Source organism: Alosa alosa, chromosome 19 (genome assembly GCF_017589495.1).
Source record: "Alosa alosa isolate M-15738 ecotype Scorff River chromosome 19, AALO_Geno_1.1, whole genome shotgun sequence".
Classification (NCBI taxonomy): Eukaryota; Metazoa; Chordata; class Actinopteri; order Clupeiformes; family Clupeidae; genus Alosa; species Alosa alosa.
The window spans coordinates 25,075,534-25,101,760 of NC_063207.1; the positions used below are offsets into that span (position 1 = coordinate 25,075,534).

General features: G+C 47.0%; 1 protein-coding gene across 10 annotated transcripts in view; it reads left to right on the forward strand.

Annotated features, from left to right (window-relative positions):
* Positions 1-303: 303 nt before the first annotated feature.
* The window catches only part of meis2a (Meis homeobox 2a), an 88,689-nt gene continuing 62,765 nt past the window's right edge, over positions 304-26,227 (forward strand). For 2 of the 10 annotated variants that reach the window (XM_048227391.1, XM_048227392.1), the window contains exons 1-7: positions 304-1,634; positions 2,163-2,392; positions 3,103-3,244; positions 3,627-3,677; positions 4,272-4,322; positions 4,838-4,987; positions 13,910-14,024. In XM_048227391.1, coding sequence (XP_048083348.1) covers positions 1,623-1,634; positions 2,163-2,392; positions 3,103-3,244; positions 3,627-3,677; positions 4,272-4,322; positions 4,838-4,987; positions 13,910-14,024 — 751 coding nt within the window. In that variant the 5' untranslated portion in view covers positions 304-1,622. Of the gene's footprint in view, positions 1,635-1,689; positions 1,905-2,162; positions 2,393-3,102; positions 3,245-3,626; positions 3,678-4,271; positions 4,323-4,837; positions 4,988-13,909; positions 14,025-26,227 lie in introns of those variants that run through there. The other 8 variants (XM_048227383.1, XM_048227388.1, XM_048227385.1 and 5 more) reach the window with 5 other exon arrangements.

A 26,227-nucleotide genomic window follows, 5' to 3' on the forward strand; every position in this document is an offset into this window, starting at 1 on the left:
AAAACGTATCGATACGGTGATGTCATGCGCATAACAATCTATATTAGCCTATTATTGATGAAACTAAATAGCAAAAGGGACTGATGGCCTGTTTAGATTTTAAGGTCAGAAAAAGCTTGGACTTGGAAAAAAGAGAGAGGGGCAAGCCGTAGTACAATCGATGAGCAAAGCTTTTGCCCCTCCTCTAAACTTCAAACTCTCCCTATGATTGATGATCTTGGGGAGCTCTCGTAATTGACTACTCTGAGGTAAGGCACGGATTTCTATCTAGAGATACGATTGGACGGAAGACACATACAAAATTACTTTCCTCGCAAAAACCTTTGGAAAAGTTCATTTTATCTGAAAAGGGGTGGTCAATATCACTCCATTTGCCTTATTCATTTGGGAAAGGCCTTGGATTCTCGAAGAAATAGTTTGCGCTTATGGAGATGAAAATAATGCGTCAATTGATACGATTTTTGTCAGTCGTTTACAATGTAACCTACTTATGAATTGAGTTTCAGATAGCCTATTGGCATTTTGTGTTGTCAGTTTATCGCCACCTAAATGGAAACTTACAGTTGATAAAACTTACGATAACTATCAAAACAACTACTGGAACAAGTTGGCAGGCTGTGGTTTATTTGAAATGCGCTTTGGAGTGCAGACCGATAAAAGTTGGTCTGACGACATGTGCGGTGCCTCCGTATTTTAACACTGAAACGGTTTGTGCTCTTTGCTTGCGATGTTACCAGCACAAACGCCGAGCTAAACGCAAAAGCAGATTAGGCTACAGTATAACCGCGCTCCATTCTTGTCCATCTTCTGCTACTTTTAGGAGCTCATATTGCAAGCGAAATCGGTGGAGAGCAGATGCTGTGTTGTTTGGCTCCCCCCGTGAGGAGTTGAAGCCGTCCGTGTGCATACTCTGCATATCACAGGCTTTGGTCTCTCCTCTCTTTCTCTTGCTGCTGTAGGACTGGCTATGGCCACCTCTACTTCCGGGTTCCGTCATTTCATTCTCCCGCCGATCAGCGCTGCGAACTGACTCTGTTCTATAAGCAAGCTAGCAGCCAACCTGCCAACACTCGCTGACACTCACTCATCTCAGACTGCGAGATAGACGAAATACCTACCGGGAAAAGGAACGATCTGAATTGCAATCTCTTAATTTCTTTTACTTTTTTCTTTTTTTTACAGTAATGATAAAACAAGATAGCGATCCGGAGGCATAAAGGAGACGCGGAGTTGTTGGATGAAAACGGGCTAAAAAGATTCATCCTCTCTTGAACATCATCACCAACCATCATTCATTCATTACCTTGACAACCTCTGGCTTTGATTGACAGCTGGAGTGGCAAAAAGCCATGAGACACGACAGTTTAGTTACATGCAGGTTGTTGATGGGCCGATTGTAACCTTCAGTTTGGTGGTTGACATTTTTTTTCTTTTTTGGGGGCAAAGAGGAAAACAAGAAAAATTGCAAAACTCCTGATGCCTCTGCTTGTTCTGAACCACATTGGAGAATAGGAGAATTCACCAAGTTGGTTGAAAAAGGAATCTTACCACTAAATCACATTCTTACCAGACTGGGATATTGAATATACGACACATCCAGGAGTTTATTGGAGCGCAGCCTGATGGCGCAAAGGGTAGGTTTTAAATCTCCAACACTTACCTATACAAATCCTATCGGAGGGCCTCGTCTATCGCTATCCGCATGCCGGTGGCGGTTCATTTGCAAACTACTACAATCTGAGGCATTTTATTTGACATTTTTGCTGTATCTCAACTCGTCCAGCGCCGTGACAGCCCCTACCATACCGGTGATCTCCGCGGCATTCGTGGAGCTGTTTTAAAGGGACTCTAAGTAACACGAAAGTAACTCAGCCTCGGGGATACAGAAGTTTAGAATGTTTTTGGTAATTTCAAAACTATCAGTTTGCACTTAAAAGTAGAATAACCAGTGCCGTCATTTCCTTCGACGCACTACTCTTAACAATAATAATACTTTTTAACCTCGTGTAGCCTACACACTGTGTTTTGGTTTGTTATGGTTTTCCCTTTTCCTTTCCTTTCATTTTTTGAAGGAATCACTTGATTCTTTGACACCACTCCTGTACACTTCTATGATACAAAAGTTTCCTTGTTTCCTCTGATATGATTTTGTTTCACTTTAGTACGATGAACTGGCCCATTATGGGGGAATGGACGGAGTTGGAGTTCCGGCATCTATGTACGATCCGCATGCTCCTCGACCGCTACCCCAGGTCCACCACTTGAATCATGGACCTCCGCTCCACGCCAGCCAGCATTACGGTGCACATGCACCCCATCCCAATGTAATGCCCACCAGCATGGGCTCAGCTGTCAACGATGTTTTAAAGAGGGACAAAGATCTAATTTATGGGTGAGTAATAATTGTGTTTATTTTCTACTTTTTCAAAAATGCTTTAAAAAACGCGGGGTGTTAAAAGTGGAACTGTCATGTAGGTGCAACATATTATTTCCATGATTAGCCTATTAAAACTCATTTTGCGTTTGGTTAATACTACAGTCAGTTTAATTGTAAAAATATGACTAGGCTACGTTTACACTTGTCAGAGTCGTCTGTAGGCCTATTTAAAAATAATAATCCTGATCCTGACTTGTCAATTAACAATAACAGAGTCACCAAACACATAATAAAACAGGTCAGGGCACCTTACACATATTTAAATGCGCGTTATTTATTTTCACACACTTTGTAAAGTAATGGACTATAATTTTGACAGTATCACTGTGCGGATTGAAAATGAAATATATGTTAACATTATTTAATGAACAACATTATGTCTGCTCTAGTTTACAAACCAAATAAATATTTCTTGTTGTTTTAAAGAATAACTATTATTATTTTATATGTAAAACAACATGTTGATGCAAAGCTACAACTAAAGGATTTTGGCTTTACATGTCAAGTTGTAAGCAGACAACAAGAGAAGCCATGGCCGGCACTAAGTGAAAATAATGGCGTCGTTATATGTTTTAAACTTTTACAAACATCTTCTAGTTTATAATATGTCACTTTAAACTAAGTAGTCGGCTATGTTTCGCTTAGTTCATGTTCCCTTCTTGCAGTCACCCTTTATTCCCCCTCCTTGCCTTGGTTTTTGAGAAGTGTGAGCTGGCGACGTGCACTCCCAGGGAGCCTGGGGTAGCAGGCGGCGATGTCTGCTCCTCCGACTCCTTCAACGAGGACATCGCAGTCTTTGCCAAACAGGTCACTTTTATATACATCCGTCTGCCATTTGTGTTTTGTATATTTGAATAAGCCTTTGATAGCAATACAGTAAAAACTGTGGATTAACATGCATTTACTGACTGAAGAAGTTTCTCCTAATTTTGTATCGTAAAAATAATATTACAATAAGTCTAGCGAATGACACGTGAAGTAGCCTATTGTCATTGGCACGTGCATTATTTTGCTAAGACGTTAAGAATAGCACAATAGAGGCCCGTCACAACTTTAATTTAGGATACTGAACTATTTTCTTAAATAACTTTGTTATTTTGCCATGCAGTTGGCTATGGTTGTAGATGTCATTGTGTAATATAGTTATATCACGTGATCAAATTAACCCCCGCTTCTGGTGATATTTTAGGTCCGTGCAGAAAAACCTCTATTCTCTTCAAATCCAGAGTTGGACAATTTGGTAAGCGTGATTCAAGAACACTTTCGTATTTCCTCCACATGCGCTGCATTTGCCACTAAATGTTATGGTTGTTTTGTCTCCAACATGCACCCCTGTTCTTGACATTGCAAAGTAAATATAGGAGGATTTGATGCAAAAGCACAACACAGATGTTCGACAGGTTCCTTTGAAGTGAACAAGGGGAAGCTCGGAGGGGTCTCGAGTGGCAGAGCATTAGGCTACCATAGGAGGCCGTGAGGGAAAGCACTGATTAGGGGAGTGTTAACGCGGTGGCTACATGTAGGGGTGAATCCGCCATCGCGTTTGCGTGGATGTGCATTTTCTGTTAAACCCATGCAACTAAATTTGTTGCTTTAAGAAATCAGTCATTCTGTCGCTGTTGTCATATATGTCTTTGATAAAATATGTGTAAAATGTTAGATGACGCACCTGCCCAATGTTCATGGTAAATATAAAGGGACAATAGGCCTACTTAAAAAAAAAAGTGCAATATGAAATCCTTCAAAGTTAGTAAATTATATTATCGTAGTGCAACGACAACACGGCTGTCATCGACTACCATGTTAAAACATGTTATATATTCCTTTTTTCCAGATGATACAAGCCATACAAGTTTTGCGGTTTCATCTTTTGGAGTTAGAAAAGGTAAATGGGCCTCTAAATGTCTTTACTGCGATTTGTCTTCAGCTGAATAAAAATAATGGGTATATACCAGTGAACCAGTGTATAGCATGGCGCAGTAGTGACCAACTAAGATAATGTTCTTCTGGAAATATTTGATACACTATATATTAATATTTTATGACGCTATTTATGTATGTTGCAGTTGAATTAAAAGCTCAAACACTCATTACGCACTATTGTGGGATATTGATCAAACTGTTGGCAATTGTTTAATATTAAATGCGATGGGGGTCAGAGTGTGCTAATACAGGTTTAGAAGGTGCAACATATTTGTCTAGGTATTTTATCAGCTTGTGCACCATGTTTATTTTCTGTGCATTCAACTTGTTGCGCCAGTCTCTTGAGAATAATAAGCGCTGCAACAATTTCACTATTGTTTCCTTGTCGCGCCCGATAATGCCCCATAATTGTGGTTATTCTTGGACCGCCTGTGGAGTTCCCCTTGTCCTGAAAAAGATATATTCTTTTGCCTTTAGGTTCACGAGCTCTGCGACAATTTTTGCCATCGGTACATCAGTTGTTTGAAAGGGAAAATGCCAATAGACCTAGTTATTGACGAACGGGATGGCAGCTCAAAATCGGACCACGAGGAACTCTCGGGATCTTCAACCAACCTAGCAGATCACGTAAGTAACACGGGTTTAATTGGTTTCATAACAGACTATTGTCTTGCAGTGATGTGTAGCTATGGCGCGTGTGGCGCCGCTTCTGAGCCTGTTGACAGTGTGTGTGTGTGTGTGTGTGTGTGTGTTTGCGCGCGCACGCGCGTTTGCGTTTGTGCGCGCTCGCGTGTGGTAATGCTTTTGAGAGTAGTCACTAAACTGGCGATGGTGTATTCTTTGGTAAACACAGAATTAAAACGCAAAGGCACAGGTCACATATATGTTAGTAATTATCCATAGTTTTAGATTAGATGTTATATTCAAAATATCCTCACTATCTGGCGAGTTTGGTCAGTTTTGTATAATTTAGTAATGTTTTTGTTGTGGTTGGAGGCGTCAAAGGCCTCTCCCGGTGTCCATTCCGTACAGTCTGAGGATTTCTTGTATGTGTTTACCTCTCTTGTGTTTGGCTGGAATAGTCGCTCTTCGGTTACAACGTAGAGTGAGTAGGCCAGTATTCTTTAACACTGATGGGCTTTCGTTGGCAATGTACCTCAGTTGTAGGCCTATGTGCTGTTTTTGAAAAAGAACATTGTGCGTAAATGCCATGGGGATATAACCCAGTAGACAGCCCTCTAACTATAGCTGTGGGATTTTACTTCATAAGCGCAGAGAAAGTATTAAGCCATGCAGCTGAAGCTGCCGGGGTGCCCTCAATGTCAAGTTCATAATGTGGCATCAGAGCTTCTTTTACGTCGGGCAGCGTAGTAGTGACGTTACACGCTGTTGGTTAATGTGTTTAATTGTTTCCTATTGATCGACTTGTGGCTTGCTCTCTGAAGTACTTCTGCTCCCTGCGCCCATTTTACGGTCACAATATGAACTGAATTCAATAACAATATGTACCTGAAGCCCGCCTTTACATTTGGAGATCGATCCCGTGGTTTTAAACGAGATTTTCAGGGCAATAAATGTAGCACGAACATACGAGTTGGGTTTAATGTGCTGTTGAAAATTAAGATTTTTTTATTATTATTAATTCTTTTTTTGTTAAGGCGTGTATGCTATTTTAAGAGTGAATGCATAACTATGCCTATTGGGTGAATCACGACAGAATGACTGGTTATGTATCAGCGGCCCAAGCTCAAGCCTATTAGGAATTAAAGCAGATTTAAGTGTTATGCAAAGTCAACGGACTGCATCTGTTGGGTCTAGTTATAATAGCGACGAGCTGGCTTTGAATGTCCGCAGTGCATGCATGGTTGCTTAAATACTGCAAGGTGAACAAAACTAGAATTAACGTGGATAGTAGGGTGGAACGGCAGTTGAAAGCCCCGCGAACTGTGCATCTAGCTCAGAATAAGTGTAGAAATGAGGCATGCTGTTGTTTATACCGAAGAGATTAGATAAACTAGCCTGTTTAGTTTCGTGGCAGATGGTTGATGCTCAAGCCAATTTCCAGCTCCCTCGCAATGTTTAGACCGCGCCATTGTCATCCGGCCATTTGTAAGACATAGCATTTTGATAATTAGAAAATTAAATATATTAATGGAGAAAATCAGGAGTGGCCATAAAGAAACTTTGGCTGTGCGCGACAGGTAATTTATCCGAAAGTCGTTTGCACTGACCACTTCATTAGGTATTTTAGTTTAGAGCGATTTATATGTCTCTTACGGCAGCAATGACATTTTACAACAGCTAATTGGTGTGGTCAGTGCTACCATAGTGCAAGTTCCTCGCAAGTACACTCTGGTGCTTGTTAGAGGAGACCTAGCCAGTCGGCTACTGTTTCCTGGCTTGTAGCAGTAGGCATGTGGGCAGATTATTGATATGCAAAACTCAAATTAAGTGCACACACACACACACACACACACACACAAACACAAATGGCTTTCAGTATGACCTGTCGCCTACACTGCCATTAACCCAGTATGCGACTTGAGAGGGTGCACCTGAACTATTATGAAAATAGTTACTTGCATGATCAAAACCTGTTGTATTGTTGTAGTGATAATATCTATATCTTCATCTGTGCTTGCAATTTTTGAATGATAAGATCATCAAGTGAAGGGTTAAACAAGGAACAGAGTATTTGAATAGGAAATAGTTTGAACTGAAAAATAAACATTTCAGTATCTATAAATCTCTGAATTTTGGAATAAGCAGAGATTGCATATATGGGCATAGCTATAGACCAAACTAGGCTTATTTCTCACTTTGTAAATGTTCTTCGCTGAGAAAGCCTTTGCCCTGAGCAAGAGGCGTGTTTGTAGCTGAGGCGAGCATTAAAACCATATAACTGCAAAGTAAATACATCAGGCATATCTGATGTCAAGTACAAGCAGATACTGGTTTTTGTTTTATTCATTTTATTTTTTATTTTGGTTATGTTTTATTATTCATTTCTGTATTTTTTGGTTGGAGAGAGTAGAAGGCAATTTGATAGTTAGATATGCTAATTTATTTAGTTAGAATCTCTCACGTCCATTTTTCTTTGCTTTGATATGCATTTTTAATATATAGCCCTGGGCTACATCTCATTTGGTGAAAGTTGCTTTGCCTGGGATGATGAGGCTCTTCATGAAGGAGACAGGCGTTTGTGCTCATTCTCTCTCTCTCTCTCTCTCTCTCTCTCTCTCTCTCTCTCTCTCTCTCTCTCTCTGCTCTACCTGATGGTAGAGCCTAATAAGAAGGGTTTTATTTACACTTGAATGCTACATTATCTTTGAGCTGATTGGATTATGGCGTTGTCAAAGGAGACAAGGCCTTTGTCGCGTAGTTGATTTCTTATATTTGCTTCCTGTTACTTCCCTAACGCCCCCTACACACACACACATACTGCTCCCCCCATACATCCATAAGCTCCCACTCTCTTTTCTAAAGGGGGGGGGGGTACAAATTAATCATATTGTCATACGGATGAAAAGTGAAAACAAGCTCCATCTCCCCCAGTGAACAGTGTAGTTGTGTCGTGTGTCAGTACGGCCCTGTTTGCCTTTTAATTACTGCAATAAAATTTCAGCCGGCTCTATTCTACATCCAATTAAGGCCAAGAATGGAATTAATGCTTGCTGAATATTATCAGTACTAATGAATTTGTCTTTGTGCCTGGGCCCCGCCACTGCACAGTTTTCTCTCTCTCTCTCTCTCTCTTTTTTTAAATCAAGCGCACTTCACGTTCGCTGCAGTTGTTTCACAGCTTGCTCGGCTGAAACCCTCTCCCGCCTCGGTGCATAGTTTTAGAGAGCGCCGTGAAGAAATATTGTGGCATGTGTGTTTCTGGCACCCCATTCTTCTCCAGTGCTCGCGGCTCATGCTTGTAGTTCCTGCCGAGGTTACGTGTAGGTTATCTAAGCCCTGCACTGGCTCACTAAAGGCTATTCTGTTTACATGTTGTTAATTTCCAAGTCAAGGTAACCCGCAAGAAATAATAACCACACAGCAAGCACTAAATCTCCCTCTCTCTCTCTCTCTCTCTCTCTCTCTCTCTCTCTCTCTCTCTCTCTCTCTCTCTCTCTCTCTCTCTCTCTCTCCAAAAGGTGTTTTAATGGTCTATAGTTCTAAGGCTATTTGCATGGTTTGGGCCACGATTGGCCACCTGTGCGCACTAGTGTGTTTGCCTACATTTAGCCTACAGGGCTCCTAAAACCGCTGAACCGTGGGTTTGTTCAGTTGTGGAGGTTCTCCGAATGAAGTAGCACGTGCAGGCTGCCTGTGTTTGGATCCAGCACCCCCCCCTACACACACACACACACACACACACTCACACACACTTATACACAGAGTCAGAGGCATAGCACAGTGACATCTGCCATCTCGGATGATTGTTTTGTGATGGTACGGCGTCTAGCTCGACATATCCTGTCTGATTAGTGTTCAGATGCTTGGGCCTGCTGGCATGCCTTCCTAATGAGCAATGGAAGAGAAGCAGGACTTGTTGCTCGTGAGTGATGTGTGGCCACTACGCCAGCACAGATGAGAGCGACCTTTGGCACAGATGAGAGCAATATTTGGCAAAGCTGTAAGCTCAAATATGCAAGTCTGTTTTTCAAAAATGCGGTGCATTGTTTTTTTTAAAATTCATAATGAATACAGCCGGGGAAAAAGTGACAGTTTGTGTGTTTCGAAAGGTTTGTTTTGGGTTTTTTTATCATAATTTTCCCCTCATCTGTCTCTGTTATTGAGGGAGGCAGTTTCTAGATTTTGTGCATGTTGTTGTTTACATGCATCAGAATAGGTCCCAAAAGGCTTGCCGCCTTGGGATTAAAGTTTTTTGCTTCCTTTGATAAAATAATTGTGCTTGTAATGTGCTAGTCAGGGCATTGTGCAAAACACCACTTCAGAAAATGAAGCCACACACACACACACACACACACACACACACACACACACACACACACACACACACACACAAGCGCGCACGCACATACACATACATACATACACGCACACGCATAAACACACACACACACACACACATGTGCGCACACACCCACTCACACACTTACATTCTCACACACCACATACTCCACTCACTCCTATATTTTAAAACAATTCAGCTGTCAATTATTTGATGGCAAATTAATGTTCCTTTTTTAAAGCATAGGAGATAATTGACGGTCTTGTAAATAGTGAAGAGTTGAATAGTCGTGACCCTGCACTTGAATGTCTTTTCGGCGAGGCTATGTAATTACGTGTTAAATTTGACAAAAATGTGTGAGGAGTTTAGGTGCAAGATGCGTCTTGAAACGCCAGCCGGGGGAGATTTACGGCCTGGTGTGTTTCTCGTGTGTCAGCAGGACGGGATGTGTAACTCGGAGTTCCCAGCCATAGCATACAGCACTATGCACCACTCCCTCTACATGCACGCACGCACACACGCACGCACGCACACACGCACGCTACTTGACACACACACACACACACACACACACACACACACACACACACCTCTGTGCTCACTGTTTCTCCGCTACACACACTTTCGTTCTGTAGATACCTCAGGTTTCCTGGGAATTTGAGACCAAATTCAAAGACAGTCCTAAATCAATTTTATTTGAAATTGCGATAGGATAGGGAGACCAAAAGAGAGAGAGAGGGAGAGGGAGAGACAAAGAGAAAAGAAAAGAAGTAAAAAAAAAAAGGCGGGAGCAGCGGGTTGTGTTTTGATGGGCAAGGCAGGTGTGTGTCCGTGCGAAACGACGCGTCGCACAGCGACTCAGCCGCCCCTGCTCTTGCGTGGCCTTCGCTGCACGACAAGCCTCTTCACCCGCATTGTCTCCTGCTTTTATATTAATTACAACTTGCATTATCAGAGTCTGTAACCCCAGCAAATAGAAAAGCCGGCCCCAGGAGACCCAAGGGGCTTCCTCGTATCTTATTTTCCATCTAGCCCTATTGTGCCTACAGAGCCTGTGTGTTTGCTCACTCGCCACTCACCTCCTCCCCGTAACACTGCTCTTTAACACCATTACACAAGAGCATGGAGGGAGCCATGTTTGACTTCTAATTATTCTGAGCTACAGGGAACAGTCACATGTGTGATTATTATTAAGGTTTTTTTTTTTCTGCTCCTCTCGCTTCTTGGCGTAGATTGACAAAAAAAAAGTGTTTGGGTGATGCTCACCCCATTTTCTCTTGTGTTTTTTTTTTTTTTTTTTCTTCTGTTGCGGCTTGTTTGAACTTTAATGGACTCAGGGGAGTCTTGGCAACTGAGTGTTTGTGTGTGTGTGTGTGTGTATATATGTGTGTGTTGTACGTGTTGTGTTCCTTTGCGTTCATTGAGCACGCCCATGCTGTAGCCGCGAGAGGTCATTTGAATTATTAATTAGAGGGAAAAAGGCTGTTGCTTTTGTGGCTTTGCTGAGTGAGGACAGTTGAGGCATCTGTGGCCATGTTTGATGTCTTGTCGGAGCAGACATGAAGGAACGTTTTTACAGTGTGTGCGTATGCGTCTAACGCAACCGATGATGTCATGGGTGTCTGTTTTGCGAAAGTCACTGTGTGACCCTGAAATGTTGTTTTTTTCCTCTGCCCTTGTCGTGCACACGTTATGGCAAAATAAAAAAAACAAACGATTTAGCTTTAGATCCAGATTTCTTGGAAAATAACGTTACTGCTAACATTGGCATATAGCGTGTGATTTTTGAGCTTCGTTCAAGTGTCGTTGAGTTTAAATTAGTCCTGAAGGTGCTGAGGCACCACTGTTGAAATGGAGCGCTTGCTGCTTTAGCACAGTTTTGCGTTGCGCTGCTAGGAGCAGCAAAGGAGTTTTAGGCCAGTCCTACCGGCAATGGATATTTCAGCTTCAGGAAGTGGAACCCAGTCATTTTCTTCCCTTAGAACAACAACAGCACATTCTGAGTACATGAAGTCTGGCTCAGGCACGCTGCATTATACACTGCATGAGAAGTGTTTTTTCTATTTCATTTTTCTTGACTCGAATCTTTGCAGCCCCCCATCTCCTCCTCCTCCTCCTCCTCCTCCTCCTCTTGCTTCTGCTCCCCCGCCCTATTTTTATGACATGTTCTCTTAAGATGCAATTGACATGTTATGGGAGAATGAATGCGAGTTTTGCATCTGTGAATGGATGAAAGGAAAAAGAAAAAGTAAAGGGTAAACCGAGTTCACCACCGCACAGTCAATCTGCCCTGTGGTAGCTTTGGTCAGCACATCCACAGGATGTATGTCACTTTCTGTGCAAGAGCAACTGACAGAGAAAGAGAGGTAGAGAGGGAGGGAGGGAGAGAGAGAGAGAGAGAGAGAGAGAGAGAGAGAAAGAGAGAGAGAGAGAGGGTGCTCCTTATGTCTTGTGTGAGAGCTAAATCCTTGTGGAGCTATTGTTTCTGCCCCCACCTCCCCCGTGTACTTCTCTGATAATTCGGCGAGCTTTTTATCTGATTGCCATGCGGTGAACAGCTGACACTGAGAGACTAGAGTTTGGGCTCTCGCCGGCAGGTGCGCCCTTCACTTTGGGGCCCGATTTAGAGAGAGAGAGAGAGAGAGAGCGACAGACAGAGAGAGAAACACTCTCTCTCTCCACACCCCACCATAGAGCTGCGGCAGGACGGCTGGTAAGGTTAGGTAAGGCCCCAGCAACTAGCCCTCAGGTCATCCTGTCCAGGGGGGAGAGGCGAGGCGAGGTGAGGGGAACGCTGCCCACTGCTCTCTGAGCGGATCAGTCGGGCCCTCTCACACAAAGGCAGCTGAACAGACACTGGACTCTCACAGATTAAGAGTTCAGCAGAGACCTTAATAAGCTTAGGCCAAATGGCAACTCGCTTTCTGGAGATATTTTGCTCCGTGTGCTGCTCCACAGTCTGTGTCTCTCTTTCTCGTTATACTATGAGTTCACATATCTGTGGGTGCACACAGTGTGTACATGCCCATGCAGTGCATATGGATGTGAGTGTATAAATGCCTGTCTGAGTATGCTTACATATAAGTGTGTCTGTGATGCACATGCATTATGCTGAATGTGTGTGTGTATGTGTGTGTGTGTGTGTGTGTGTGTGTGTGTGTGTGTGTGTGTGTGTGTGTGTGTATAAAGCTGGGGGGGTGGAGGGAGGGTGAACAGTGAAGTGAGCTGAGGTTTTGTGGGAAGCCTTGGTGCAGGCCTGTGTTTGTTTGGCTTGGCTTGGCTCTGTTCAAGGGGGCCGTACGTGCTCTGAGGGCCCCGGACCAGACACGGCCGCAGCTGCCTCGTGGCTGCCCGCCCCTGTCCCGTGCTGTCCTTCCCGGGCTGCCCCCGGCTGTCACTGGCTGCAGGTGACATGCTGAATCATATTCCTCAGGGACTGCAGCCGCGGATGACTCCACTGTGTATTTGTGTCTGTGTGTGTGAAAAGCTGACTGTGTGTGTACGTGTGTGTGTGTCTGAAAAGCTGACTGTGTGTGTATGTGTGTGTGTGTGTGTGTGTGTGTGTGTGTGTGTGTGTGTGTGGAGTGAGGAGGTGACGTGGTCTGCATGTCCCCCCTCCTGACTGGAATGGCAAAGGAAATTCCACCTCTTGCCTGCCTTCGTGTGTCGCAGATAAAGCTTTTCCTGTACAGTAGAAATCCTGTTTCCCTGGACCAGCAGGACCCTGGCAATGACCAGGAAGGGTGAGGAGGAGAGGCCTCTCACAACTTATAAACCCACCATTTTACTCACGGTGTGTGTGTGTGCGTGTGTGTGTGTGTGTGTGTGTGTGTGTGTGTGTGTGTGTGTGAGTGAGTGAGAGAGTTATTAATCTGTGTGTCAGGCGTGCCGTTCTTTGCCAGACAAGAGAATCACTTTCATATCTTATTTTCATTTCTGACAGTCCTGGTGATTAATGGCTCTTGTGGTGTATGTAGACTTTTTACCTCAGTAGTTTTTTTTTCACTCAACGCGGAAGTCTCAATTGGTTATGGTATAAACTAACTTGACATTTTTCCGCCACATGTGTTTAGACAATTCTACAGCGCTTGTTCAGAATCTGATGGTACATTAAATACAGCCGTGATAGACTCTTACGTGCTAATTATGCTGTTAGGCCGTAGACTTTGGTGTGAGTGCCAGCGAGTTTAAGTCGTGCCCAGCTCGCCGAGGCTGATGGAGCTGTTGATTAGTCTTGTGTTGGTATGTGTGTGTGTGTGTGTGTGTGTGTGTGTGTGTGTGTGTGTGTGTGTATTAAGGGGGGCATGCCTCTGCAGCCTGTGATAGAGTCAAGAGCTCTCTGGGCTGCCCTGCAGAGCCTCGCAGATGTCCCTCTCACATTTCCAAGTCGCTCATGTGGTTTCTCTCTCTCTCTCTTCCCCCTTATTCCCTCTCTCTCTCTCTCTCTCTCTCTCTTCCCCCTCATTCCCTCTCTTCCTCTCTCTCTCTCCTTTCGCTCTCTGCTCCTGGTTTGCGGTTTGGACTGGGCTTGGGGGACCGCTGGGACGGATGGATCCCTTCTGTCAACCCTGTGTGTGCGCGCGCAGAACCCTGCCTCCTGGAGAGACCACGATGACGCCACCTCCACACACTCGGCCGGCACGCCAGGGCCCTCCAGCGGAGGACACGCCTCGCAGAGCGGCGACAACAGCAGCGAACAAGGTGAGATGCTCTTCCCTGTCCGACACTCGAAAACCCCTCCACAGCCAGCCACATGCCCACACACACACACACACACACACACACACTCACACCATATAAACGCACCTACCTTACCCCAGGGGCAGTGTTTTTCGCCCACAAGGGGCAGCCTGTGTGGGGCTACTTCCCCAGCACTACCTGCCCGCTGGGGCTCCTGCAGAAACCTCAGTGTGTACACTGGTAGCACATCAGCCCGGCCAAGACGGATGGAGCCTCTCAAAATCCCCTGACAATCCCATACATCGCCCAGCGCTAATGTTGTCAAGCAAATTAGCGCTCGCGAGCGTCAAATCCCACGTTACACTCGGGCCGAACAGCCCTGGCATGCCAACCCACACGTGCACACACACACACACACACACACACACACACACACACACACACAAATGTCCCGCTAGCCACCCAGACATACTGTAAACATATATAGGCCACTCTGTGTATGTAGCCCGGCTTATTAAGTGTTCTAAACTGTTGCTATTTAAGCAGAAGGGCGGAGGTAGAAGTGGAACTGAGCACTAAGAAAAGCTTTGTGATTAATTGGATTTTTCTGCCAGTTCTCAGTAACATTTAAAACATATTAACTTTGCCAGCTCAACAGTGGTAATTACAGCTCAGAAAGGCTTGTGTTTTTATCTGGCTCGGGTCTGCCAGATTGAAATAATGCTTCCTGAAAAGTCTACGCCTGCCCCTACTACATTTTCCCCTCTTGTGCAGATCACATTCGTTTTCTATCAATGTGTGTTTACTCAATCATTGCTGTCTCTCTGTTCTCTCCCTTTCTCGTGACCCATTAGAAATACATTGAATTGTGTCAACAGCAACGTAAAAAGGACCAATCGTAATGAATGCAGGAGTAGTATGTCTCTCTATATGGAAGCATTTTCTGGTTATCCTCCAGTTTCTCTCTCCTTGCCTGTCTCTCTCTCTCTCTCTCTCTGTCTCCCTCTCTTTCTCCCCCTCCCTCCCTCCCTCCCCGGTTGTTTGGCGTGTTTGCGGAACGCTCCTGAGAAGGCCCGGAGATCTCGTTTCTCTGGTGAGCGCAAGCTCCTGGGCCACATTCGGAGTTTGCATGGAATTTCATCACACAGCAGCCATCCCCCCTCCACACACACACACACACACACACACACACACACACACACACACACACTCCCCCCTCTCTGCATCTCTCTCCCTCTCTCACACCCCCCCCCCCAAGCAAACAGCCAGACTGTTGTCATGTCCAATCGTGGCTATCATCTCACCCCGTTAGGCAATCAAACCTATCGATGGAGCACTCTGTGGTGCAGACAGTTTAATCAGTCTGTCTGCCTGGTGCCTTTTGAAAATGGCTCCCGCTGCAAAAAGAAAAACTGTTAGTGACCACAATGCCATACTTACAAGCAGACCTCTGTGACGTGAGCTCCCTCTGTCGAGTCTGGTTGCATTAGAGGAATTGCCCAATAGGTCGGAGAGGGCCTGCTGTGTGTGTGTGCGTGCATGCCTGGTGTGTGTGTGTCTGTGTGTGCGTGTGTTTGTGCATGTGTGTGTGTGTGGATAGTCAGTGGAGCAGCCACTCAAGGTGTAGCACACGTTCTGCTGGCCCTTGGGCACTTGGCAAAGTGGAGAGGATGAAATTTAATGTGGCCATAAAGCAATGATTTTAGGCCTATGACGGTTTAAAATACATTTAAAGCGCAGTTGGCCTCCGTCGTTTTTCTTTTCTTTATGTGTCTAAACGTTGGGTAGGCAAACAAGCGTGGAGCTCAGAATAGCCCTAAGTGGCCGGCTATGCATTTTCCCGACCCGCTATGGCCCTCGCCGGCCATCCTTACTTACTCCACTTCTCCTAAGTCAGTCGAGAGACGGATCGACTAAGAACATCTAAGGAAAAGGGGGCAGCTGCACGAGAACGATCGAGTGAGGAAGCGAGGGAGGGAGAGGAAGAAGAGAAAGAGATAGAGCGAGGGTGGTGGGGGGGAGAAAGAGAGAGAGAGAGAGAGTGAAATGTACTGCCTATTGATTATCTTACACACATAAGTACAAGTGACCTGTAATCCACAGAGCACTTATCGACTCCCCTCTCCACTGGATCCAGTAACAGCTGATCAATACGGGCCAAGGCAGTTACGGTACGGCACTGAGTGCCAGGCCCGACCCGAGTCCTGGACCGTGCCAACGCTGCACCTTTTGGCAGGAAATAAACACCTTCCTTCAGGCTACGAGTCTGAGGGATGGGAAAGGGAGGCAGAGAAGGAGACATAGAAGGGGAAAAGAGAAGGAGAGACAGAGAGAGGCAGAGAGGGAGAGCGAGAAAGAGAGAGAGAGAGAGTGAGTTGATGGCGGTGGCCTAATGAGGCCGTCCCTGCAGCCAGTTGTTTTGTGTGAGGCGCGCTCTGACCTTTCGCTTCGCTCGGGCGCCCAGTCGCCTCATTTTTCACATTCTTGCAATTACGTTAACGCTTGAGGTGCTCCCTGACTCTCAGCACCGGCCAGACCACACCACCATGGGCTGAGAGAGAGTGAGAGACAGAGATAGAGAGAGGGGGGGGGGGCTGGACTCCTGACATCCCCTCTGCAAGAGTCCCCTCCCTGACCTCTCACACAACCCCTCCCTCCACCCCTCAACCACCCCCACCAACCCACAGTTTCATTAGTGCTGCTCAGAGGTCCCCACCTGAAAGGGAGAGCTTGGCCTCACTCTATAGAGAGAGAGAGAGAGAGAGAGAGAGAGAGAGATGGACAGATAGAGGGACAGAGAAAGGGAGGGTGAGGGAGAAAAGAGGCGGAGAATGAGAGAGCAAGAGTTCAGAGGAAAGAGACTCCTACCCCCATGGGTTTATTTTTAGTGAAGCGGGAATAAAACAAGACCAAACAAAACAAAAACGGACACAAAAAAAAGACAGGAGAGAAAGTGAAATCAAGTCTCTCTGTATGCCACCCGCTTAAGAGGTGCTCTGTGTGTAAACCGAGCCGCTTCCTTCAACCCCAACGTCTGGGCTGCCCTATGGGCCCTCACGCTTCCTCTGCTCCCCTTGTCCACAGACCGCCGAAATGGTTCTCATTACATAACGTCTGCAGAAGGCCTCCCTCACTCTCCCTCTCTCTCATACACACACACACACACACACACACACACACACACACACACACACAAACACACACACACACACACACAAACACACACAGTTTCTCCCTCACTCCCATGCTCTGTTTCTCTTTCCAAGGAGATGTGATGGCGACTTCATGTTCTCCATTGTTTCCATCTCCATGCTAATGAAGCCCTCAGTGCTGACAGTCAGCCTATGCTTGTGGTTGGAAGACACGCAGAACGTAACTCATGCTATCCCAACAGACTCCTGTGTGTGTGCATGTGTGTGAATGTGAGTGTGAGTGTGCGTGTGTGTGTGTGTGCTCCCGCAAACGCTTTTGGGCAGATTTAGCACTCGGAGATTATAGCTGTGAGCAAAATTTACATTCGTAATCTGCCACTTGTATCTTCTATTTTAGCACTACCCCTGTACACGTGCCAGAGGAATAATTGAGCTGGTGAGAAAGCGGTGTGTGTGTGTGTGTGTGTGTGTGTGTGTGAGAGTGTGTGTTTGTAGTGGCTTCTCAAAGACTGATTTATTACAAAGGAGTGGCAAGGTGGAGCATGCAGGACAAGCGTGTTTTGGCTGTCGATACATGTCTGATAAATTCGGCTCATCGGCCTACTTAATATTTCTGGAGAATTTCCTCTTAAAAGCTGTGCAGCTCAGCCTCAAGGCGATAGCAAGGGCTACAGCGCTGGCCTGCCTCTCCTAGCTCACTCACACACACACACACACACACACACACACACACACCACCGGCGCTACGCATGCTAACGCTAACATCCAATAAACAGCGCCGATCCCTGTCAAAGCTTGCTTGTGGACACGGTGCCAAACGCCAGCGCAACCTCTGAAACATGCCCCAGTGTTTATTTTTCTCGCTCATTGTCTCAGTTTCTATGGTCATAAACATGGAAAAGTGTATGGAATCCCAGCGTCCGCAGGAGGGGGGAAAGTTTGTTTTTTCTTCCATGGCCCTGGCCGAGCTCACCCAAGTGCCCCCCACCCTCCTTTTACAGCTGATTCAACAGCAAGGTAGGGGATCTCTCAGACTAGCTGCTGGAGTCCGCTCCCATAATTATTAGCTATGCATGAAAACCAAATCGAGGTTGACGTTTTGAGTGGTGAGCGAAAAAGCCCCTTCCATACGATTCCCTCTGTTTAGGTTCTTTCACTTGGTTTTTTTTTTTTTTCTAAAAAAAAGATCCATTTTCGTACAGGGGAGGGGAAAAAAGGCCCAGCACGAGAAAAGCGTTTTGTACATTTTCTCAGCAATTGAGCAGCGATGCTCAGCTGCGGCGCTGGGGCTAAAAGGGAGGATTCCCGCGAGAGCCTCGCTGAGCTGATACTGGGGGAGCCGAGAGCCCAGCTCTATGGTGAGGTCAGCAGGGAGGGGTGCTGAGCTACCCACAACCCAACCTCCAACCCCCTCTCCCCCCACCTCCCCGCTCACCACCCCTCCATCCTGGGAGGGAGCCTCCTCGGGCTGAGTGGCTGTGGTGGACCTCACTCGAGAGGCAATTGTTCCCACAAGGCGCCGAAACACCCAGCTTCAAACCCAGAAAGCCTCAGTGTGAACAGGCCCTGTTGGCGTATTGCAGCACCCCCGAGCACTGCTGTTTTCCTCTCTGCTGCCCTGCCTTGTCTCTGCTCCACACACTTCAGCACTATCATAGACATCATGGCACGGAGCTCACACAACTATGAGATTGGACAATTACCATGGGGAAATGGATGTTGGAAACCATGTTGCGTGGTTGTTCCTGGGTCCGGTTTTCAGTTTGTTTGCATGGGCTGTATTTATTTGAGTGTAAGGTGTGAACGACGGAGCAAATGCATTGGAGGCATATGTGTGTATGTTGAAATGGGGCAGGGGGGTTAGTGGGAGAATAGTTTGTGTGTGGGTGTGGGTGTTTGTGTGTGTGTGTGGGGGAGGGGTGTTCTGGCTGTCTCTGAGTGCCTGTTAGAGTTTAATTTAGAGGAGTAATTAAAGCCGAATACTGCACCATAAACAAAAGATAAACAATAAAAAAGCTGTGGTCCCTGCTGTTTCACGGTCGTCACTCCCAGCTGTTGGAGAGCTGATCAGTTTTACACAGTCAGCCACCCCCCCCCTCTCTCGCCCTCTCTGGCACACCAGCGCGTCACAGGCAACAGGCACCTCAGCATCTCCACGGGCAGAGGACAGTTCCCAGAGCCCCGGCTGCAAGGGCCTGAATGGAGGGGCATTAGGCGTGCTAATGGCTAATGGAGCGCACTCCCCGGAGAGAGTAAACCATGGAATGTTTACTACATTATCAACAGAAGAGCTGTTGATTTGTGGTGTTTACAATATCAGGCCCCCGGCTCGAACGGATCAGTGTCTTAATGTGGATGGCGACGAAAGAAGAATATTTTGTCTTTTGTTTTGTGGTAACATCATATTTTTGGAAGCAGAGCAGAGGAGGAGTACACCAATATGCTTCAGGTGCTGCTGAAGATTCCCATTGCTTGACTGCTGCTACGAGAAAATATTTTTTGGGGGAGGAGGGGGTGCATCTGTTTCTGTTATTTTTTTTTAGAGGGGTGGGGTGTACAATATGATTGTTGTGCTGTGAGAAAAAATTTCTGTGGAGGAAAAAAACACAAGGGATATTTCCCTGATCCCATTAGCATAAGAGTGGCTAAATTATTCATGGTGAGTACTTAATCTATGGGGAAAAGTATACTTAATGCACATAGTTTTCAAATGGATCCCCACTCTGTGCTGAGACCAGATTCTTGCTGGATTCAGCATTCAGAGGCATTTACGGGAAAGGGCCTCTCCGCGCACACTCCACACTCAGAGCTGTTTCAAGGGGCTGTGCTTTGAGGCTCACCCCTTCCTCAGTTTCTCTCTCTCTCTCTCTCTCTCTCTCTCTCTCTCTCTCTCTCTCTCTCTCTCTCTTGAGCACTGCAGACTCCCTGGCCTTTTTCCAGAAGGTGATTAAACAGAATGATCATCTCTCTCTCTCTCTCTCTCTCTCTCTCTCTCTCTCTCTCTCTCTCCCTCTCTTCTCTCCCCCACCCCCTCTTGCTTGTTCTGTGCAACACGCTTTATTCTCTGGATTTAGAAAAAAGGCACATTAAAGCAGAGCGAGAGAAAAAAAAACAGAAGTAGTGCTAATGCTCTCCAGTAAGTCAGGGAGAGCACTTCCAGTAACGTCATCCGCCCTCACCACACACTCAACACTCCCTCATCCTCCTCTGTCCTCTTCTCCTCCTCCTCCTCCTCCTCCTTCCTCTGCTCCTCTTCTCCCTCTGTTTTTTCAGATGTTCCTCTCTCTCTCTCTCTCTCTCTCTCTCTCTCCATCTCTGGCAGTGGTTCGTCCCCCTGACCCATAATCACATGCAGACGTCACTCGATGCAGCCACACTAAGTGGGTCAGTCAGCCCAATGTGCAAACTAATGTTTGCTGGACATGGGGAAAAAATTACCAGAATGTATTCCTACGGCATTTGGGGAGAATGCACACTATGCTCCATTAGGGAGAGAACCTTTTTGGGGAAAACAGCTTTTTTCCTTCCTCTCTCTCTCCTCTGCTCTCCTCCTCCCTCCCTCTCTCTCTCTATCCCCCTCTCCCTCTCTTCTTCCCTCTCCCTGGACTGTGTTTCCTTTTGGGAGCATGTTGGTTGTAATTAAAAAGTATGAAGGGGAGGAGGCAGGACAGGAAGGCAATCATGATTAGGCACCATGGAGCACCAGGGACTTTTACTGCGTTTAAGAGAGAGAGAGAGAGAGGCATAGCCTCTTAGACCACAGATGAAAAATGTCACCAGAGAGTTGGAGAAAAGATGGGATAAACAAATATGGGATGAGACAATGAGTGAGTATGAAAGAAAGTCAGAGTGAGTGTGAGAGAAAGGCAAGAAACAGGGAAGAAGACAGAGAGAGAGAGAGAGAGAGAGAGAGAAGAAGAAACAGGCTGGGTGAGATACCTCCCTCCTAAAAACACCTCCACTCCTCACCCCACCCTACCCCACCCTGCTTCCCCACCTAGTCGCCGTGGCAATGTGGTGAGGCAGAGGGCCTGATGTAATATGGCTAAAAGGGATTTGAGGCCACACCTCTCCGGGGGGGCACTGGCCAGCGGTGTGCGTTTGTGCCCCTGTGTTTTCACAGCGCACCGCCTCCTTTTAGGCCGGCCCTCGTTTCTGCGCACAGGAATTTGTGCGGGGGTCTTGTTTTAGCAGGCCGCCCCTGAGGGGGTCAGCCAAGAAGTCACCCTTAAGAGGTGATAATCCAATTGGCCCAGACTCTCGCAGATTTGTTTTCCACCGAGTGCTGGGTGTGTTTATGTGACAGTCTGTGCGTGTGTGTGTGTGTGTGTTTGGGGCATGTCTGTCTTGTGCGTGCATGTTTTCACAAGAAAGAAAGAGCGAGAGTTAGGAGAGAGAGAAGGAGAGAGGAAGAGAGAGAGGGGAGGGAGGGAAAGGGAGAGGAGGGGGAAAGAGAGAGATACACAACTGTCAGTAAAACACAGTCTGTCTGCGAGAAGGAGAGAAGAAGGGAAACAGCCACACACTGAACCAGCATAAGCAACGACAGGCCGTGTCAGGTTTGACGTGACCCATTTTCCCTCTCCCTCACACGGGTCCTCGGGTCCCCCATTATGGTTCAGGCGGAGGTTAGGGAGGCCTCTTCGCCTCCTGTCTCGGTTAGAGGCACACCTGCATGGAGGACCGCAGATCTACTGGGCCGTGCTCATCCAGGGGTGTTTAAGGTGTGCTTATTTGGGTATTAACCCCCCTGTCTCCTGAGGTCTGCCTGGCCCCCAGGCCCCTTTGTGTTTGACCAATGGGCCTTGCGCTGCATTCTACTTTCCCCTTTCTTCTTTGCCCCTCGGCTTTATGACCACTCCCTTCATGACCCCAAAACAGACAAACAGACACACACACACACACACACACACACACACACTTTAACCCCCAACCATAAGTCCACACTCCTATCTGAACTCCACCCTAGAAGATTGCTTTGAAGGCGAGTGAGAGGCGTATGGGTATGTAGGTAGGGGAGGCAGAAGTCCCCGGTGCAGGCGATCCCCAGTGTGCAGTGCAGTGTGGTCTCATCTGGGTGGAGCAGCGCGCTGGGAATCCAGAGCTTAGAGCAGTGGCAGCTATACCCTACAGGTACCGTCTTAGCAGGCAGCCAGCATCCAAGAGAGTGGGAGTCTTGAGAAAAAGAAGAGGAGGATGAAGGAGAGAGAGAGAGAGCGAGAGAGAGAGGGAGGGAAAGAAAGCAAAAGCACACACAAGCCAGCAATTTTAGTTTTCCTCCCTACCCGTGTTCTCCTTCTCCGTGTCGCCTTCCTCGGGCACAACTAAAGTGTTTATGCAAATGTTTAGGGGCATTATTGCGTGTAAGCTCATTTCCGAGCCTCGATTTGCTCTCCTGGATGTGTTGTAATGAACCTCGTGGCGTTTGGGGGGTGCGCGTTGCTTGATTGGGGAACAAAAGGAAGAGCTCAGTCCCTACACAGAGAGCGCCTTTTTCACACACGATCAACTTTTGTTTCAGCCTGACACGTTGGGGAGGCAGAAGTGGTTGGGGTCTCCAGGAGGTGTTCAGTTTGACAGTAGTTAGTTGCCATTAGCTTTTGTTATTGTCGGCAAGCGTCTAATAATTTCTGATTACCCCAAGGAGACATTAGGAGTGTTAGTCAGCAAGGATAATTTCTTATTTACATGCCTGGAGCAGAGAGAGCGCACGCTCAAAGAACCGAGAGAGAGAGAGGGGAGCGTGCACAACACAACAAATCAGCATTGCCAAATGTGTCCGCAGGGCTGGGGGGGTGCTGGTGCAACAGAACCTTCATTATGTGTTATGATAATTCATTTAGAAGGTTATCAATTTGAGAATAGAGGGGGCTGTTTTTGAGCACAGGGCAAAAATATAATTTCAAAAGAGAAGGAGCCAGACAGGGATGAACATGGTGGAAGCTATTCAAAGACCGTTTGCCCCCTGGTCTCTTTCTCTCTCTCTCTCTTTCTTACTCTCTCTTCCTCTCTCTCACTCTTTTAAAGATTGTTCCAATTACACGGTTTCCATGTCTTTTTCGGCGCAACATACAGCTTAAAATTCTGCCCTGGCTCTGTGTTCTCCTCTAACATTAGCATGGTTTTACCCACTCAAAATGCAGAAGCCTGATTTTCCTTTAATGACACCCTTTTGGGGGTTTGGAGCTTGTTTTGGTCCCATTTGTTGTGATTGAGGCTTCCTAGCGATGCTCTACTTCAAATATTGTCTTTCTGTTCATTTAGTGAAGCTGTGCGAATTGCTTTTTTTTTTGTATCGGCGAGAGACGCAATGTTTTCTCTTAATTGTTCTTTGAAAAAGCGCCTCATTTTTCCCTCTCCTCCCTTGGGTTTTTAAAAGACATCTTCCCTTATGTTATCAGGCCAGCATGACTAAGCTCTCTGAAGAACAATTGGAGGAAGCTTTGGGAGAAGAGAATGGCTCAGAGACCAAAAGAGACGAAAACACTGCTATCGTACTCGACAAAAGCTGTCGTTATTTTCCACACTCGAAACATTTAAAAAGACACGTCTTATTTTCTTAGTCGTTATTCAAAAAAAAAAAAAGAGTAGGAAAAAAAGATTCATTTTGTCTAACTGTGGGGAAGCGAGCTGCATTGTTTGGCCAGACACAGTCCTCAGACAACCAACTGTCTGCAGGAGACATCTGTGAAGGCTGACCTCCTGACCCCAGAGAGAATGCTCTGAAGGTGGGGGGGTTGCCTTTACCCCTCACATGGCCTGGAGGACAGCCGCACAGCGCATGAGAACGAGCTCCATAACTATTAAAGAAGCACCACAGAAAAAAGACAGAAGAGAGAGGGAGAGAGGGAGAGGGAGAAGAAGGAGAGTGATAACTAGAGAGAAAACAAAAACTGAGTGGGGCCAGAGCGCGTAGGACTGGTCTAGTTGTCTACCCCTACAGGCCTTTGCCGTCTCTGCTCCCTGCTCGCACCCCCTCGAGATGGTTCTCATCCTTTATGAGCTAAAAGGAGGCTCGGTTGGAAATGAAAGGTTACGGCTGGAGCCCAGCCGAGTGGAGTGGAGCCGGCGCCCGGGCCTGACGCTGGGCTGGCGCTCCCCGCCCGCACCTGCCACGGTGTGGGCGCCCGGCCAGGCCTTGTTTTGCGCGAGCCGCGCTCCCTTCGGTTTCCTGCGGCCGCCCACCACCTCCACCACCTCCCGCCGGCCAACTTGTGCGGTAGGAGATCAGCCCTGGACGCGGCTATCGTAAACTGCCGGCCACGGATCCTTGGCCTTTTTCCTTCCCTCTCTCTTCCTCCCACCCTCTGCCTCTCCTCTTCACTCGCACTCTTTGACTCGTTTCACTCTTGCATGGCTCTCTGGTGCTGCCGATGATCAGTAGCCCTCCAACTTCAGAGAGCGCATCTCCAAGTGTTTTGTAGCCCCGCCACCCTCAACTCCTCATTTGCTGTTCCACGCGTATGATTATTACTTCATGAACGTGCCCGCGGTTCGCTCGCCTCGCCTTCACATTTCTACGCCTCTCTCCACCACCAGCACCGCCAACACCCCACCCACCCCTCATCCACCCCCCACCCCTCACCCACCCCGACTCCCACCCCGCCCCCCCTCTTTGATTGTGGACTCCCGGGGTGTGGAGCGGGATGCTGGGAGCTCCGTGCCCTGGCTCGCAGACGCTCCTCACCCAGAGCTCCAGGAGCTTTGGGGGGCTGGCGCTCCCTCAGCCGCAGCCTCTGAAGCTCGGGCTTGTTGGGAAGGCAAAAATTGAAAAGTCAATAACGGCTCCCCCACCTCAGCACCACCTCCTACACCACCACTGCCACCACCCCTCCCACCGTCCTCCCTCCGACACAACACAGAACAAAAAAAAGTTTAAAAAGAGGAAAAAAAGAACGCTTAAAATGAGAGAAGAGCCTTTAAAGGGATGAAAAAAATCGAGCAGAGACATGAAGTGGAGTTAATGAAGTGCAACAGAGTAGGGTTCTTTTGTTGCTCATGGAGATGGAACTCTGAGACTCATCTCCAGGCACCATGATTAAGACAGCTCCACTGTAGCCCTGCAATGATCTACAGACAGAACCATCACAGGCACAGTCTAGCTGGACCTGGCATGGAAGGAAGACCAGAATCAGACTCCAAACACAACTGACATCATGGTGTTAACCCACGGTGGTGTATGAAATAAGGAGCGTTCCTCTCTCTTCTGTTTCTGGTTGTTGAAAAATGGAGGGACCCAGAATTCTCCAGCGGCCTGGTGTTAATGTCAGGGAGCTAATTAAGGAAATGTGTGAGGAATTCGTACTGGACCAGGCCGTTACACTCAGGTCAGTGTGCTGGGGTGGCAATAATTTGAACCCTTGGCTAACCAACTCTTATTTTTTCACTGCCGTATTAAGGTGGCTCGCCCAGTGCGGCCACAGGAAGAGGGCAATTCTTTTCTCTGGGCCAGGGAGCTGTCAAAGCCCTCAAATCCAAATTAGGGCCAGAGACCGGGCAGTAATGAAACGACCTGACGAATTTACCTGAGGATGTGGGGACAAGTTGACGGGAGGCTCAGCAAAGCGCCTCAGTCCCACCACCGTTAATGAAAGGAAATTGTCTCCCATATTTGAGTTAAATGGCACCCATACCTTCCAATTAAATTCCTCCCGTTCTCCAATTAATCCCTTTGTTATTGCTCAATTTTCTTTTATTTTGAGCGGGCTCAGCCTCCACTACCTATCTGCCTGCCTGCCTGCCTGTGTTCCCAAACTGAGGGTGAAGACACTTCACCTTGACACCCCTGGTGCCAAATCCTGCACGTTTTCTTTTCCCTTATAAATGGTAATAAATTATAATTAATTTCTCTTGGCGTCTGTGGGAAGGGGGTGGCAGGCAGCAGTTATTGACTTGTAAAGGAGCCAGTAGGTGAGTCTTGACAAGACACAAGCTGCTCCTTTTCTTGTAAAGGAGGATCTGATTTCTCCACTAGTTGGGTCCCCAGAGAGGCTGTTGTGCTCTCTCTCTGTCTCTCTGTCTCTCTCTCTCTCTCTCTCTCTCTCTCTCTGTGTGTGTGTGTGTGTGTGAGTG